We start from the raw sequence: 17999 nt of genomic DNA, 5'->3' as shown, positions 1-17999 counted from the left end.
CGGGCAGTGTACAGCAGGTTTATCTGAGCTTTTTGATAGAAAACAGCTGGAAACACCGACGAGAGCTGTGAGACTGAATTAAAACAGTGAAGTTGCGAGCTGTAAAAGCAAAACAACGAGCTGAAAGACGCTACAAACCCCTGCAGAGCTGAGGGGAAATGCAGACGGATGGTAATTCCCTGCAAATTTGTCACTATGAGTGACCTCTTTTAGATTGCACATAGTCTGCTGACCCATTGTTAATATAAAATAGTACTGAGAGCAGCTTTAAGTGTCGTATTTTGCTGCTGGTTCATTTTAAAACAACATACTGTCGTGTTATGATTCCACTAAAAGCTGATAAATGATTTACTCAGCCAGCTCTACATGACGCTATCCACTGTCTTTTGTTTCAGGGTTTGTGATGGCTCTGTCTTTTGTTTTTGTCGTGTCCATTACTTTTCACTAAACACAATCAGCCGACACACATGTTGATATTGCCATTATTAACTGCGCCCTTTAATTACAGGCTTATGAAACTCTTCATTACTGTCACAAATTGTGTGATAGTGTAAAACATTAAAAGCTCATTCTCATTTTTTTCTTCTTTCCTATTGTTTTTCTCCCTGTGGGATTCAGTTCCACGTTATTATTTAAGGGTTTGGTTGCCGTAAACAGAAAGCATAATGTTTGTGGGGTGAGCAAATGCCAGCAGATTGGCTACTTGACGAAAGCAGGTATGAAAAAATAGGCAATCTTTGGATCCAAGGACATATCATGGGACCAAAAAAGAAGAGAGAGTGGTCATAACCAAAAAATAACAAGCAAACGTGCCTTTCAAAGTCATGCCCTGAGGCTTTATCTGAGCCTGTATTTCTTTAGTCTATGCAGTATGTCTTTACATTGTGGTTCACTTGCACCATGGAAAGTCATTTGTACCCTCATATACCTACAGACAGCAATCAACTGCGTCATTTTAGAAAGGGTCAATCAGTTTGCTCACTGTGATGTGACCTGAAGTTATACGAAAAACATCCTTTTCACATGAATTCTAAGTTTATCCTCGTTGAACATACATGACCACTGGGAAAACTAAGTTCCACTGATCAGTATGTGCATGACATCAGTGTGTTCCTATTTCGACTGAGTCATAACGCTGGGAATACTTTTTGCGTAAATTGTGCCAATCGGGTTCAAAGGATTCGGCGTTCAAAGACACGATACCCACCACTATGTTCTTTACTAGGCTCATACATCATGCATCAGCTCTGCGCCCATAATCACAGATTCTCTCTTGGCTTATCTCGCTGGCAGAGAGCGAACCAGCAGCACATACTGTATGCATATATTTATGCATGTGTGTTTGTGTTAGTGAGCTCAAGTGAGAAAGTGACAAATTCAAGCGTGCACAATCTACTGTGCCTATCCTTGAACAGCCTCCCTCGCATTCTGCCCATTTAACACGCAGTCCTTCATGGGTTGGATACTGTCAGTCAGCTGGAGTGATACTACACAACTCGAGTGTTACTAAACGGAGATGTGTTTTAGTTCTGGGGAGTGCCTAGAGGGAGGTGTGGAGGACGAGGAGGTGTTGGGAGTTTGTTAATGTGAGCACAGTTGAAAGAAAAAAGCCTCTAACCGTCCCCTGTGTGTGACAGACAAAAGCTCTGGCTTCATGTCTCAAATACGGGCTTGCTCTCGCTCTAGTTTGGACTGGAATTAATGTCTTTTTGCTCTGAAAAGCACCCTGTGATGAAGGAGTGCGTTTACATGAGCAGAAATATCCTGGTTGCAGATTGTTGGGATATCTTGGTTATGCTTTACTCATCTAAACACGTTATTTATCCTGGTATCAGAATCCTGGATTAGCCCTCATCCCAGTTTGGAGAAACCATAGAAACTGGGACACTGCTGCATGTGAACACGGTCTCCAGGTTTCTGATCATTCTCTGCCAGGCTCACAGGTGCGTCAGTAGTGAGTAAAAATGAAGGTAAATGATGTAATGATGATCAACACGCTGAAATAAAAGGAAAGTCTGACTCCAGTAAGGCAGATCATAAATGGTACTGGCGCTCTCACTTTTCATTACCGGCGATCAGGTGAAGAAGCTAAATCCAGCTCTGCGTTAGCAGGTTGAGACAACCAAACAATCTGCAACAGCTGAAGGAACTGAAGTCTGCACAGCAATAAGTGACAGAGCTGTTCAGGAATGAAGATGCACCTGCAGGTAGACGATTAGACAGGTTTCTCATGTTCCAAATACTATATGTCAGAGTGAGACTCAAAACCAGGATGCTAATGTGCATGTGATGGTTCTCACTATGTCTGCTCTCAAAGTACTATTAACACATTCAGCAACACTACAAGAGGGCATCATTGCATGATCATACATTTACCTATTTTCATTTTCTCAGAAACTTTTGATTCCAAATATAACTCGTAATAGGGTGCAAATTAAGATGTTAAATCTCATCTCACAGCCGTTTTCCTCAGTTGTGAAATATGCTTCAAAGTCTGGTGCAATATTATGTATCAGCTAAACACTGGCACTCATAACTGTGTTACTATGCAACCATGATGGTTTAGCACCCATAATGTTTATGTGAAGATTAATTTCATAAAAGAAGATGTCTGTTGGTGCATTACTGCCATTTCATTTTTAAAAGGCCTCCAATAGAGGATTTTAAATTAATTTCATCAGAATGTTTAAACGCTGTGAGTCATGGCTGTGTATTATTTTTTGCCTTAAGTTTCACTAACAATATTAGATATAATCAAAAAGTTGCTCACAACTTGGCCAACTAGGCCACTAATTCTGTGTCCAGTGGTGTTTGTTCACATTTCACATGAATCAAAAATCTCTATCTGCAGCCCTTTTGAAATTGCTCCTGTCTCTACTGCAATTTCCAATTTTGTCTTCAGTCGGTGCTGCAGTGCTGGACGGCAGAAAGCGATGCCGCTGTTTGGCGCTCCAGATGCTGTCATCGCTGTCTGACTGCAGAAGGACGCACCCTGTCTCTGTCCTAGGTGACACAGATGGATGCAATCGGCAAATGCTGCAGCGCGTTCACAGTTTCAGACGTTTTCCACTTTATTCACAGTCAGGACAGGAAAACATGAATTAAACAAGGACATATCAGTTAAGTGTGTTATTCTGAGAACAAAACAACATTTTTTGAACCTGAGACATTTGAGACATTTTCCTTGATATTGAAATACATGGCGAGCTATTACAATAATATCACATTAACATGATTAAGTGACTTATACTCTACAAGAACAACAGATGATGAATTTGTGTGCTGAAAAAATAAGGCAGTGAGCCCCCCCCCCCGCTTTAATAACAGCATCCCCTGCAGATGAACCTAAGAGGAGCAGACAGATGCCACAGTGTCAAACCACCATCCTTATCTCCACATGGAATACAAGGAACAAAGGTGGCTTGAGTACCACTTTCAAAGCCATTAGAAGCATACATTTCTGCTACAACTGTCTGAAACACACACACACACACACACACATCTGAGTATGTGTTTTAAATCCTCTTAGTCAGACAGGCTGCAGTGCTTTGCGCCAGCCCAAAGTATCTGACTCACACCACAGTCAGCCCAGGATCTGTGACAGAGGACTCAAAAACAAACTGTAAACAAGGAAGGAAAAACGGCAACAAATGAAGAGATTACACAAGCGTCTGCCCGACTGTCCAGATGTGGAAATGAAGTTAATGGCTGTGATTTGATATTAGTGCGACAGGCTGGAGAGGCTTCAGATTTAAATGTGTGCTTCAACAGAAATGAAAAGGTGCTTTCTTCTTACCTGTGGTGCACTATGTACGTGATGATGGAGGCGAAGAGGCAGAGCAACATGACCGCTGTGCAGGCATACACGACCGGGTGCAAAAACTCTGCAGGGTATGGGGGGAAAGACAGCACCTTCTTCAGATCCTACGGCATAAAATAGAGAGGGAGAAACCGGGGATCAGGCGAAAGTCATCATAAATACAGTATCAAGAATATAATCAGTGAGCAAGAGCCAGGCCTGCGCGGTGACAGCACTTCCGACAATCCGCCCATAGACGAGGCTGAAGAGCTCCCCGTATGCATAGGCACAGTATACTGCGCCGACGAGATATGCAAGCGAAATACAAATGAATGTCAAGGAAACGTCCTGGAGTCAGAACGCTGTCCAAATCAGCATAAAAGAGTAACAACCCTGTCGAGTGAATATTCTTCCCCCCGCATTCACATTTTTGCATTTCAGGCGTTTAGCTGACACTCTTAGCCGGAGCGACCGGGTGCAACAATAGTATAATCTTCCATAGTCTGCCAACATAAAAAGCAAAACAAAAATGGATAGCAGCCAGGCAATGAGGGAAAAAAAATGACAAGAAAGTTAAGTCGCTTTTTGTGTCTCTCAAAGACACATTGTTAACAGACGCTCATTAAGCTCTTATCAACATCACAGTCAATTTGCTTGGTAATTTATTCTACAAGACGAACTTCTTCAACTCTTACAGCACATATTTTGACAGCTTCAACTTTTTACTACATAATTTACCGTTGTCTCTGGAAGCTTTAGATCTGTCTTATTGAGCGACAAAACAAGCTATTGTAAACTCCCATTACACCCATTCCTCATGCACCGCACTGCTCTCGCTCCGTGTGGCGCCAACAGTGATGTCACCGTTTAGGCTCCATCGTGTTGACGCTGCTAAATAAAGCGCACCTTATCTCCATAACCCCGCCAGCTCAGTGTGAGTTTGTGTCTACGAGAGTGATCCGCGTACACGCTGTCTGACTCCATCATTGTCTCGGTGAGAAGCCAAGTGGGATATTCTCTCTCCGTGTTTATCCAAAGGCCGATGAGCCTGCCGGGGCCCGCGAGAGGTCGCAACCTTCAGCTGAGCAGTCATAAGCACAGTTGTGAAACAGTGGCCCGTGATGGAATAAAAGGTTTTCAGGACCGGACGCTGGGGGGGATGTAGCACAGGAGGGTGGACAGATGCTCAGGCCAACCAACCCTACTGAGTCTAACAAAGCTTTTCCTGTGTGTTTCAGGAAAAAAAAGGAAATGGGAAGTGAAAGAGTTGAGCTTTATGGACGTATTAGCAGTCATTATGCTAATGTTGTTGTCCAACTTCCAAGAGATCACTCGGTATTTCCTTGGATTCAGTCTTTCAGTCTACCGTCATCTTTTATTTAATGTAAACTGCAAACACGAAATACATCACTTCCAATACACAAAAGCATGTTCTCCACCCATCCATCCATCCAACCATCCATCATCTGTACCCCCTGGCCCTGGACAGGGTCATGGTAGGCTGAAGCCTTTTTCCAGCTCCCAAAAGACGAGAGGCAGGGTGCACCTTGGGCATGTTGTCTATCGCGGGGCTAACACACACTTATATATATACAGACAACCATTTACTCTGCATTCACACCTGCAGCAAGAACAGCACTCAGGCAGAGAAAGAGTTTGGAGGGTGAGGTTTGTTTTTGGTGTGCTGAAATCTGAGGAATAGATTTAACTGGGTGTTTAACGTAATGTGCAAATGATAGCATGCCCAGCTAACCAGTTTACTGGATTTTCCAGGGTCCTGGTTGAAAATAGTCAGAATCGTCAAATTGTCAGCTGGTGAAGGCGTTTTCCGCCGAGACCCGCTAAAAACACTCTTTGGCGAGCTTTGTGACCATCTCTGCCTGACAGTGAGGACGGTGGAGTGTATTTGGTGCGTCATCTGGGAGATGGTGAAAAAAAAAACTGCACTTGGTTTTATTGTACGCTACTGTACATGACAACCTGTATGCACCTCTGTGGAACAAACATCTTCATTTATTTTGGTGTGATGAAAATAAGAAGCTGGATTGAGGGCAAAGGATGAGCTGGTATCATAATATACACATGCAATATCACATCAGTGTGCATGTAAAGTATGAAGGCATAAGAATACTTTTCATGTCACTCTATAATTTGCATATTTGGTCTCACACCTATGTACATAGAAACTGAGTCTGTCGCAGTTGCAGTTGTTAATCTTGGGGTTAAGGCAAGAGGAGACGCAGGGCGACAGCAGCATCGATTTGGAATTGTGTCCATCTGATCATGAATCTTTCCTCTACTTTCAGTTCTGTTTTGATCTCCACCAGTTCCTGAGAGAAATGTCCGGCTCTTCATCAGTTAAATGCTCCACTTTCTTCTTTGCCCCGCTGCTAACTTTGTCTGTCTGTTGTTTGGTGCTAACAGCAGTGTACAGCGGGTTTATCAGAGCTTTTTGCTAAAAAACAGCAGCCTGTTGCTTCTGGAAGGAAGGCTGGTGAGAGTGAACAGTAACGCTGAGAAACCAAACATTAACCTGAAAGATGCTAAAACACCACAGAGCTGAGGGGAGCTGCACAGTCCAGATCCAGATGATAACCTTTCACATACATGCAGCCATTCGATCCATTGATAATTTAAAAACATCGATTAGACCAGCTTCAATATTAACCACAATATCTCTGAAGAACCGCTCCTGCCAACTTTGAAAAGGGCTTGAAGAAAAATCTGCGGGATCATCGATCTTGAAAAATACAGACGTTTATGATTCTGCAGCTTTGTAGCTTGGCCAGAAAATCAAAAATGACACGAGGGGGAGAGGGATGGGGGAAGAGCTGGAGAGAGGAGTGTAATTAGACCCGAGCAATAAAATGCAGCATCGTTTGAGAGCACGCAGACAGACAGAGGAGGGGGGAAATGCCAGGGAGAAGGAAAGAAAGACAGAAAACACAAGGCAGAAATTCCAAAAACAGCGTCACATAATTTGGTAGTTAGAGATTTACAGGGAATTATTAAGTTTGCATTTCTCCTCGGAGCGATGTCATGGAAGGACAATGGAAACTGGTGTTAATTACAGCTCAATGAATTGATGTTGCTTGAAAAAAGAAAATCATGGCCCGAAGCTTCAGCTAGAACTCCGGCTGAAATGAAGCTTTTAAGTCAGTAAGCTGATTTATATAATTAAAGAGCAAATAACACTTCACAGGAGTTTAGATCATGAAAAATAGCCTCACACAAACCCAAATTTAACTAAAGGTCAAAGAGAAAACATGGGAATCAGATACTGTATCGGTGTAGATAAAGTCATGCTCGGACATATTGAGCAGCTCATGGCGAGTGATGGAAGCTGTACTTAAATGGCTTTAGGTGTGAGGGAGGAAGCCAAACATTCTCATGGAACATATTATCATCATCACCGGGCTTATAATGTTGAGTGAGAGTGTCAGCCTCTTGCCTCCGGAGTCTTTAACCATTTCTTAGCAGCCCACAGCTGAGTGCTGAGCTGCTTTTCTCAAAGTCCATAAGACGTCATGTGTACGTGTGCCTTATTACTAAAACTGCTTTGACTACGCAAGAAATCAATGCAGCGGGCACAAAAGCTGCACTGACAGACGTCAAATTAACTGCAACTCTGAACGTTAGTGCCAATTTGAAAACATTAAACCTGCATTTTTAAGAATTTACAGTGCTTCTTTACTCTGCTTTTTTCTTTTGGCCACCCTCTATTCACTCTTCTAGTTTCTAGCAGCGCCTCCATTTCTCTCAAACACTGCACTGAGAGAGTAGTGTCCATTAACGCCACAGTCAAATATCAAGCAATTTAAATATGCATGCTGGCATTTTTGAGTATACTTAATTTAGGATTTTTTTTTCCACTCCGTATGTGCTGCATACTTGAAACACATTTTGAGTCTGTTAAAAGCCTAAAAGCCCTGCTAACAGCAGGATGTGCTGTTCCCAGCAGTGTATATATATATATATGCAGGACATTCACACACACTGCTGAGGTCTGGATTTACTGCTGTAGGATATATTAACACATTCGGTGATGACTCAACCCCTGCTGTCCCTGCTATTTTCAGTGAGCTCAACTATTTCCAAATTTACCTCCTGGCAGGATACAAGGAGGATCAAAACAATTTAACTGTTTGTAATGTGACACCGATGCAACACGTTACCACCATCAAAACCTGTAGCAGACGATGTAGACGATCGGCCCCTACACTATATGTTTAGAATTTAAGTAGCTTTTCGAGCAAAATCACCATTTCCAGGTGCCAGCTTCTCCAAATGGAGCATGTGCTCTATTTTTTATTACTGTAAATTTAATGCCATCAGACTACACAAGCAAAGTGAAGATGCCACTTTGGGCTTTTGCATATTGTGACAGCCATTTCCCATCGCTTCCTGACATTTTACACACTGATTAATTAAGAAACTCATCAAAAAACACACAAACAAACAATAATTCTATTCAAGACAATTCCATGGGACTGACAAACATTTCGAACAGAAGTGTTGGTGGACGAGAGCAGACGAAGAAGGACAGCAGTAGCCTAAAGGTTTGAGAAGAAGCTGGCTGGCTGGGAGAACCAGGCTGGCTGAAAGTGAATGACTAACAACCGTGCCTCAGCAGCTACTACAGAGGTACCTTTGTGCAAGGTGCCGAGCAGCTGCTCAGGGGCCAGCAGCAGAGGAACTGCCATTTTATGGGGCAGCATTTGCAGCAGCATAGCATGAAAGCGAAGAAGGGCAAAGCTGGAATAGAGCGTGCATGCTCAGCAGAACCCTCCCCTGGACGAATAAAGGTTAAAAAAAAGACCTTACAGCAGGCCGAGCTGGGAGAGAATAGAGAGGAAAAAAGGAAGAAGGATGAAGGGAGATCGTCCCTTTCAGCAGACGGATGGGCCCAAAGAAGAACAGCGAGGCGGACGACGGGGTGCCCTGAACAAACTGTTCATATGGCTCCTAGATGCAGTGTTTATGCTCCTGGGGTGATGTGGGCCAAACGGCTGCAGCACATTCAGAAGGGAAAGCTGGAGTGGGATCAATGCAGAATACGTATACCGAACACTGACAACAGCTTTTCAGCACTGTTCTCATTACACCTATTAATCATTTTCTTTAAAGCCTGTGCAGATTTTCTTGTATATGTGTCTTGACGGCTGCTGCTATGTTTGAGTTTTACATTGACTCCTGTCCTGTATATTCAAGTTATGTATAGATCTCACCGTGCAGCGCAACAGATACAGACTGTAAAGTTGCAATTCCCTTGTTGGCCCGGCTGTCATGATGACTGATAGGCCATTGGCGTAGCTCGCAGCATGCTCTAAACTATTCTTCCCTGTTGTACTCTTCCTTGCAGAAGCCAACAGCGGAATGTGAGCTGGGGACAGGAGCAACCAGCTTCAAATGTGATTCCTCCACTCTAGTTATTGTCATTACTGCTATTGTATTACATCACAGCACCATGGCTACTTCATTACTGTGTCTGTGCGGCAGGACCATGTGACCGGCTCTCTGACAGCGCAATTCATTACAGAGATGCAACAGCATTACCATACAGGGCATTTTAGCTTAGCCTATTCTGGATTAGCGGTGGCATGTTATGTCTAAACATGCCTCCCTTGTCCCCTAGCCTCAGCAGCTAAACAGGCCCCTGATCCCCTGTTTGTGTTGTAGTTACAACTTTAATCCAGGATCCTCCCTCCCCATGCCAAAATCAGATTACCAGAGTCAATTAAACTTGATCCATAATCTCGGCGCACAGGCACAGTGGGTGCAAGGTTATCAGGCCTGCAAAATAAAATGGGACAAACACACTGTTGATCTGAGAGGACTTACAGGCTCAGCATCTTGTTTTAGCCCTGCACTTGGTTATGAAGACGAGCTGAACGGCCTATAGAACCTGCAGGCAAACAATTCCCACACTCTTGCAAATTTAATGCATTTCGCTTTTAATTGATGCCGTTGAAATCGCAGAATCTGTAAGACAATCTGTGACATATGTCCTCGCAAATGTGCTCCTTTCCCTGTTGTAATCACATCGGTGCACGCAAGAATGCACAAACATTGTGGGAGAGAGGGAAGAGAAAGGGAGTGAGGGAAAAACAAAATTAAAATCCTCTAGTGAACAGCCTGCGGGCTCCCAGCTCCCATCCAGCACTGTATTTCATCATCCTTGAGTGGCCGCGCGAACGCTGGAACAGAACCGGAGTGAGTGTGCAAATCAAACCCACTCCAGCCTGCCCGTACGCCACCGGATAACAGAGAGAGACGGGACGGCGGCGCGACAGAATAACCTCTGGACTTGACAACAGTCAGAAAAACGGTCATGCACCATTAACGCAGGTCATCAGTGTTTCAGCTGTACCTTGTGGCTGTCACTCAGCCCGTCGCTCTGAGATACGGTCATGCTCGTAATCAGCAACCTCGCGCCGGCGAGTGTTCAACAGCGGAGGCAAACAAGGCTCATCGCGAAACGGGTAATCAGATCACATGGAATCAAGTGCACATCCATCAAATCAACAAACATTATGAGCTGATGAGGAACCTCGCTCGGCATAAAAGATGAAGCCCCTCTAGATGAGCACTGTCATTTGGGGCTCAGACACATCAGCCGCGCTGTATCTATCTCTTCAAACATCAAGGGGGCATTGTTTCATTAGCATTAATTTCTCCAGAGCCTCTGATTAGAAGTGTTGTATTTAGCTTTAGGCTATTCAAATTCCTATACAGAAGTTATTGTAATCGCTGTTCTGTGGAGATATTTAAAGTGTGACTATCAAATAAATGAGCCTGGTGCACAGCTCAACCTTGCAAACAAAGTACAAGCTCATAATTCACTGTAGGCTACACCCCCCCCCCCCTCCTCTACAAATGGAACAAAGAGACGTGAATACTCAACTCTGCAGAATGAATCAATACGAACAAATGTGAAAGCGGGGAGAAGACTACTGTTTAATGCAGGGTGGAGGCACTGGAATAAGCTTTTTCTTCAGCTTCTATTTATCCAGGAAAGATGCATTGAGCATGACGCCTCCTTTCACTCTCACGCTGGCCACTGGGAGCTACCCAGTCTGACCACAGGCTGACTGGGGTTTATGAAGGACCTCCGCTTTTCTAGAAGGCTTGATACGCTGACATGCTCCATGTAGGGCTGGGCTTCAATAGCCTTTTAGCAGCTTTGGATCTAATATTGAATTCAAATACTTTCACATTGCTTATTGAATATACACTCAGTTGGCAGTTTATCAGGTACACCCAGCTGAAACTAATGCAGTCTAATACAATCATGAAGGTTGTGCCATTCGGTTTTTGTTCAAACTGTTTCAGAGAGGTGTTTATTGAATATTTGTGATGCTATTATTAGCGGCAGGTTGATTGACGTCAGTTGGCAGGGGCATTGTATAAATGTTTTTTGCACAACAAGTACAACAGGACTATGAGCATACAGCCATGAAAGTGGCTCTGTGAGGCTGCAGAGCCGTGCTATGAGCTAAATGCTAACTTCCACATCCATGATGCTCACAACGACAATGCTGACATGCATCACCATCTTAGTTCAGCATCTTAGCATGCTGACATTTGCTAATACGCATTGAACACAGCTGGGGTTGATGGGAAAGCCATTAGTTTAGCAGGCATCTGGTCAGACTTTGACCCAAAAATCCTGCTCCTCCATATTTGTGACAAAACCTTCCATCTTCTCAGTCTGAATTGAGTCAGTAGAAATAAATCTGAGAGGAGGAGCAGGTTGGAAAGAGTCTGTATTGTCGTTTTAAAGTGAATATATGAACAAGCCTGAGAGCCTTGCCAACATCATGCCTCTCGTCGTCTTTGTACGTGTGTGTGTGCAGAGACGTGGAGATGGTTACTAGGTGTTGTCTGAGCGGGGTGACTCATCTCTTCCAATCGCTACTACACACTACAGAATGGTCAATGGACAGTGCTCTGTGTGTGCTCTCAAATGTGTGCGTGCACACACACACACACACACACACTCACAGTCGCAGGCGTGGACACGGAAGCACACACAAGGGCAAATCGAAGCACACACACACACACAGAGTGCCAGTAACATGCCAGTAACACCTTGGCCCTCTTACACACACTGCTCACGCTCTGTTCTCAGCTCCCTGAGACGGCATGCTGTTCAGCACACAGAGTGGGAGCATACATTACGCCGGCCCGCACATCGCTCCCATGCAGGTCAATACGCTGAACCGAAACGTGCCATTTTTGTCCTGTAACAATGGATGAGAATAGGGCAGCGCTCCACGGGTTCTGCTCCGTTAACACTTAAGGACGGCGCGGCGGAGAGGATGCACTGTAAACCCTGCCTCTGCAAGCAAAACAATGCAAACAGCCCCTCTAACAGAATGCATCGCTCTCTGGCGATGGAGGTCTCAGCAGGTAAATAAGCTTAGGGTTTGTCTGCGTGGTGCTTAACGGCGCCACGCTGGTGCATTTACAGAGCTCTCTCTCTCAAACACACATCTGTTGCTGTCCACCATTTTCAGCGGCTCTTTCTCTGTCTCCACTACAAACCTCTAACAGCCCTTCTTGTGCTGGCTGACAACATAAAAAGCAACTGTGTAATGTTGGGCATTTAATGGCTCTATTTGTATCGCAACAGAAGCCGCACTGTTACCACATCTCTTTGGAATAAAATGCATGTTTGCCGGTGAGGGGTCTTGCCACCACCTCCCTGTAAAGCAAAAACAAACGGCTTAAAAAAACCCCAAACGGCTTTGTAGAGATGCTGTTTGAAGTGCTGTCAGGAAGTGTAACCAGTGCTGGACTGCTGCTGCCATGTTCTCTAACTGTGGCAGCGTTTAGCCCCCCGAGAGAGACTTGCTGAGAGGGAACGGGAGGGGTGAGGGATGCTCCTGAATGAATGCAGCCAACCGTGCAAAGACTAAATGCATGAAGAATATGTTAGGTAGTGCATCTAACAGAAAACAGCTTGTACGTAGCAGTGACAACAATGGAGAGCGGTGATGGGGGAGATAAGGATATGAAGAGTGATTATATAGAGAAAAACTGTGGAGACAGATGGAGAGAGAAGAGCAGATAGGTAAGTCATTACCTCTTCAGCCCAGGAAGCTACTGTACTGTATGTCTGACTCAGATCTCTCCCCCAGCCTCTTTCCCCATCCCTCCACCCCCCATCTGCGATGCAATTTCCTCCATTTTTGATTACAGATTGCTTGCCGTGATCTCAGCCCAGTTCCATTTCACCATCTGACAGTTGTGCTATCTGTGCCATTTAGACCTAAGTGGACGCTCCATCTCCTCCACCGGCAATTTACATGTTTGCATCTCGTTAGGCCCATTTGTAAGGCAACGGCAAAGCGTCAGGGCAGAGGAACAGGAGGGAATTTCACCGCTCAGATTAGTTTTCACCTTTGATGCCCGAGTGCATCGCTCAGAGTTTAGGATTTGAAACACAGCGATAAGAAGGCCCGTCTATGGAGCTGTAATCATGCATTCAGTCACTCTGACGTGTATTTTCAGACATACCTGTATCTTCCCCCACTCTGACATACTCTGGAACACGCATGGCAATGGCACGTATGAGCTAGTGGCAAGATGGAGACAGAGAGAAATGGGAATTTGTTGTCCATTTCAATGGATCTCTGTTGAGATCGATAAAGACGACATTGTTGCGTTCTGCAGCATCAAGGAAAAGCCTCTACTGCAAACTGCCCACTGACCCCACCCAGCTGGAGACAATTTGAAGACCTGATATTAGATCTGTCGTGGACTTATTGTATTGGCCTCATTGCACTGGAGCCTTCCCTTAGACTTACTTAATTGGACTTCTTATTTCAGATTACAGATTGTATGATCATATTGTTCAATTATAATCCATTTGCTGCCTATCGTGTTTCTTCTGTTACTGCTCCAGTTTTCTGTTCATTTTCAAAAGCCATTTTTCCACCTACAGCAGCTTGCACACCCCGCTGTCCAAGGAGGAAGAATCTCTCTTTGAATAGTCTCTCCTGAGGTTTCTTCCTTTTTTCCCTTCATGTGCTGTGGTTGTTTGAGGAGTTGTGCCTTGTTGCTTGCCTGTAAAGCATCATGAGACATTATATGTGATATTGGGCTTAAACGGAATTTGACTTGAGCTGATTACTCTACCTTTTGTCTTCCACCAACCGTTGTCACAAGCCGGTTCATATAGTCCAGAATGATAGCTACAGCCCCGTAGTTATATGATCCATCCTCTTGTGAGCCAAGATCTAAATAGTCAAAAAGGCTAGTTCCAATCCTCCTTCAAGGATGTAGCTGGCATTATTTAGTGTTTTTCTTATTGTCAACAAATCCCACGAAAAGACCACAACCACAATAATCCTACTTGTCTGTGGTAATCTGTCCCAAGACCATTTGCCTCGAACGTGGACGTAAATCTTTAAAGACTCGCTATTTTTAAAAAAAGGCTCAGTAATTTCTGAAAACAGCTGGGAACTGTAGTTTTAGCAAATGTTACTCAAACAGGAATAAATAATTGGATTTATTGGGACTATTTTTAGCTGCGGATTAATATGCACTAGTGAGTATCTGCAGTGTCAGGACGGTGCATTTGAAATTGACTGAATAAAATATAAATATAAAATGGTATTGACGGAACATGTCACCCATGTGATGTGTTTTTGGATAACAGCGGAGCTCAGAGGAATAAGCTACAGGTTTATCACCCTTCGGCTTCACAGGCAGGGAATACTCACTGTTGGTTTTTGGTCTTTTCACTGGATTTGTAGACAAGAGGAAAAAAAATGAATGTCACCGGAGTTATCATTTAAGTCTGCTCCCTACTCGCTAAATGGATGGTTTGTACTGCTTCTCGGTGCGTCCTATCAGAGTGCATGAATGCATGTGTGTTCTGCTCTGTATGTGGAATTGTCTGTCCAAGATAACATCAGGTGGTCTTGAAGTGCATGATTGAATATGAAAAAATGGAAAATTGTGAAAAGTTTGAAAGGTTGGGTGTAATCTAACAAATCCTTGGCAGCAGAACCACAGCCAACAAGAGAATACTGTCCTGCACGAAACAGTGAAACGTATACATGAACATCACATCCTAAAAAAATCAACACTGTGAGACCTCTGACTAAAATCTGAAGGGCCGCTGATAGACCTTGCCAAAAGACGGACCCCTTCGCCTGCCGTGTTATCGCTCCCCCTTCAAATGACGCGAGTCTCATTTTCTGTTGTCCTTATCTTCCTCCTAGGAGTGCACAGGGGGCCACATTGCATCAATAGCTGCTGCCTAATAACAAGCCTAGCAACCACCAGCAGCAGCAGCAGCAGAAGCAGCGGCAACAGCTGCAGCAGCAGCTCCACACCCTTACAGTAGATTAAAAAAAGACGCAGCTGCAGGGCATGGCTGTACTCTCCTTGTGCTCAGGAGAAGAATGTAGTCTTACAAAGCATTAGGCCAGGAGGTTAAATGTCATAGGTCATTGGTGATCATGACTGGTTGTGGCAGAAAATGCCATGACATACAATAAACCACTTGCAAATGTTTAATTTTTTCAGGTCTATTATGAAAATGACGGCCGCCTCTAACCCCTGGCCTTTTCTGCTTTTGTGGTGATATACTTTTGCTAATCGGGGCCTGGCAGCAGCGGCGGCAGCAGTGAAATAGAGGGGCAGAGGCGAGCATCCTGGGAGCTGCCGTCTTGGCTGACACCTGAGGTGGACATGCAGCCAGCCGGCCAAACGTCCAGCCAGCCACAGGGCTGGATCACTTTCTACACTTCTCTAATACAGAAAAAAAATAAGCTGTTAATGTGTTTGTCTAGACTGGCCGGCATTGTGCAAATGAGGTGCTGTCCGGTTCGGTTAAATGCAGCGCACAGATACAGCGCCCAATTGAAAGCCAGTGACAGAAACTCAAACAGGGGCAGAGAGAGGGAGAGAGGGAGAGAGGAAGAGAGAGAGAGGCTGTTTACATGGCATGCCCTCATTTCTACCAAGCTGTCTCTGGGGTTCACAGAGGGTCGCACTGTCGACTAGGGAACAGCTGGTGGTGGTGTTGGCGGAGGGGGTGGGGGGACATTTGAACAAGGACAATTTCAGATCAGATGCCATATTATGATGTGAACAGTTCTGTCTCTCTCTTTGCTTGAGCACTGTTTGGTCGAGACGGCGTGTACCGACAGTGTTTTCGGGACATGAATCATGCATGTCGACTGCCCTCTGTCACATGCGAACGCACGAGCGGGAACTGTTTCATTTTAATCATTTCTGACTAATCACAGGCACTGCAGCAGATGTACGCGAGTCCTCGCAGTACTGCCATAAAAAAAACAACAACAAACAACTCATTTTTAGCTCATCCAAGTGTTCATATCTGACTAATTGTTTGAGAAAACGTGTGCCAAAATCATCAAGTTGGAAATAAAATCAAAATGCGTCCGCATCATCGTCTTTCATAAACACTGATCGTCAGCAAGGACAGTTTTACATTTCAAGCAAGCGGTTTGCCTCTCGCTGAAAAACCAAGCACAATTCGAGCTGCCAGTTAATCAGTGACTGTATATAAACAACATCAGAACCGTGAGACCACCGAACAGCATATTAACTTTCTTTACACACACACACACACACACACACACACACACACACACACACATACACGTAGGCAGGCACCTTAAGTGCAACAATCCCTTCTGCTGCAAGGAGCACTATTATAATCTTTCATACACTTAGCTGAGGAGCATGCATAATTTGAATAACAATAGGTTAAAGCAATGCAATCTGTATGCAGGCTAAAAGTGGGGAACACACTGCATTAAAAATAGAGCATTCAATACAGAGCGTCAGGGAAAAGGGCCAATAGTAAATATTGGCTTACTCTAGCAATGCCAGGGCAAAGCTGTTGATGTCTGAGATAAATGGTGGTCTGTGAGCTCTGAACTCATTAGTCAGGGAGAAAACAATCTGCATCACATGTCAGGTTACTGGCCAGCAGCAATCTGTTCTGGGAGTACAGGAGGGAACTGCTGGATGAGCCAGAGTGTTCCCCTTTCACACCAAAGCAAGTCCGCAGTCAGCAAACACTGAGGTTAAATGAGAACAGTAGCATCAGAAAAAAAGTCTGCAGTGGCGATGTGGTTTCAGCGGGCACCTGCCCCCCCCCCCTCGCACACACAAACACAAAGCAATCCCCATGTGCTAAAGTAATCATGCCTGACATCAGATTTCAGTTAATGCTTACAAATGGAACATGAGTGCATTTATTAAATATTAACCCAAGCCAAACCTCAACTCATGTGCTGTTAGTTCACACAGCACAGCGCAAGAACTAAGCCTCAGCGTGGCCGCCGGCTCGCGGGCGGAGGTGGATTAGCGCTCGTCTGTCGGCTGCGGCGTTCGGAACGGGTGCGGGCGAGGTAAAGGGTGAAAGGTAGCTGACGCTAAGTGGGACAAACAATTAGCAGTCGCGCTATGAATTGGTGTAAGCTGCGTAATTATGACAAAGCACGCTGTGCAACACTGTGTGGTTCTTTGAGTTACAGTTGCGGTTTTACCCCACAACCACCGAACATCACGTCACAATTTAGAGAAGAGGCCTCTCTTAGGATTTTACCAACAACTGTAACTAAAACAGTGGGCCCCAAAATCAAGTGGAAACACTGTCAAGTATATATCAATACACTCATGTGCCTTCCTGCTGGGAGGTAAAGCAGATCAATGCCACTCTCTTGTCTGTTAGGCAAATATGAAGCTAAAGCCAGCAGATGGTTAGCTTAGCTTAGCAAAAAGAGACTGCAAACAGCTAGCCTTCTAAACAGCTTGTTTTATAATCTAAAGCTCACTAATTAACATGTTATAGCGACTGAAATAACAGGTTATGATTTTATGACGGGTTTCGTGCTGCGCTGTCTCTTGGCTGGAAGCAGCGACTTCCTGGAATCTTGTTGCCACTTTACTGCTCTTGCAAGAGCCCTTTGGTATCAAAACAGCTCTCCAGAGGCTAAGAGGTGTGTATTGTATGTTGCCCTGTTCTTCTAACACAGGCCTTGCTTGTTTTTTTAATCCACTGCCAGCTCACACACACCCACGAGGCATCTCGCCCCTCTGCTGATATCACAGCCTGCCATCGCCCCATCCCTCTTCCTCTCACCACTACAACGCACATCAACAGAAAATGCCAACGCGGTGCTTTGAGACGCGGCCGCATATCTAAACA

At 44.6% G+C, this 17999-nt stretch overlaps 1 protein-coding gene across 1 annotated transcript in view; it reads right to left on the bottom strand.

Moving 5' to 3' along the window:
* LOC121613993 (adhesion G protein-coupled receptor A3) overlaps positions 1–17999 on the bottom strand; it is a 143559-nt gene that overhangs the window by 23017 nt on the left and 102543 nt on the right. Inside the window, exon 15 of the mRNA XM_041947751.1 lies at positions 3797–3924. Coding sequence (XP_041803685.1) covers positions 3797–3924 — 128 coding nt within the window. The remainder of the gene's footprint in view (positions 1–3796; positions 3925–17999) is intronic.

The sequence above is a fragment of the Chelmon rostratus genome, chromosome 11 (assembly GCF_017976325.1).
Source record: "Chelmon rostratus isolate fCheRos1 chromosome 11, fCheRos1.pri, whole genome shotgun sequence".
NCBI lineage: Eukaryota > Metazoa > Chordata > Actinopteri > Chaetodontiformes > Chaetodontidae > Chelmon > Chelmon rostratus.
Note: the sequence above shows the minus strand (reverse complement) of the source record. Positions and strands in the feature narration are given on the sequence as shown.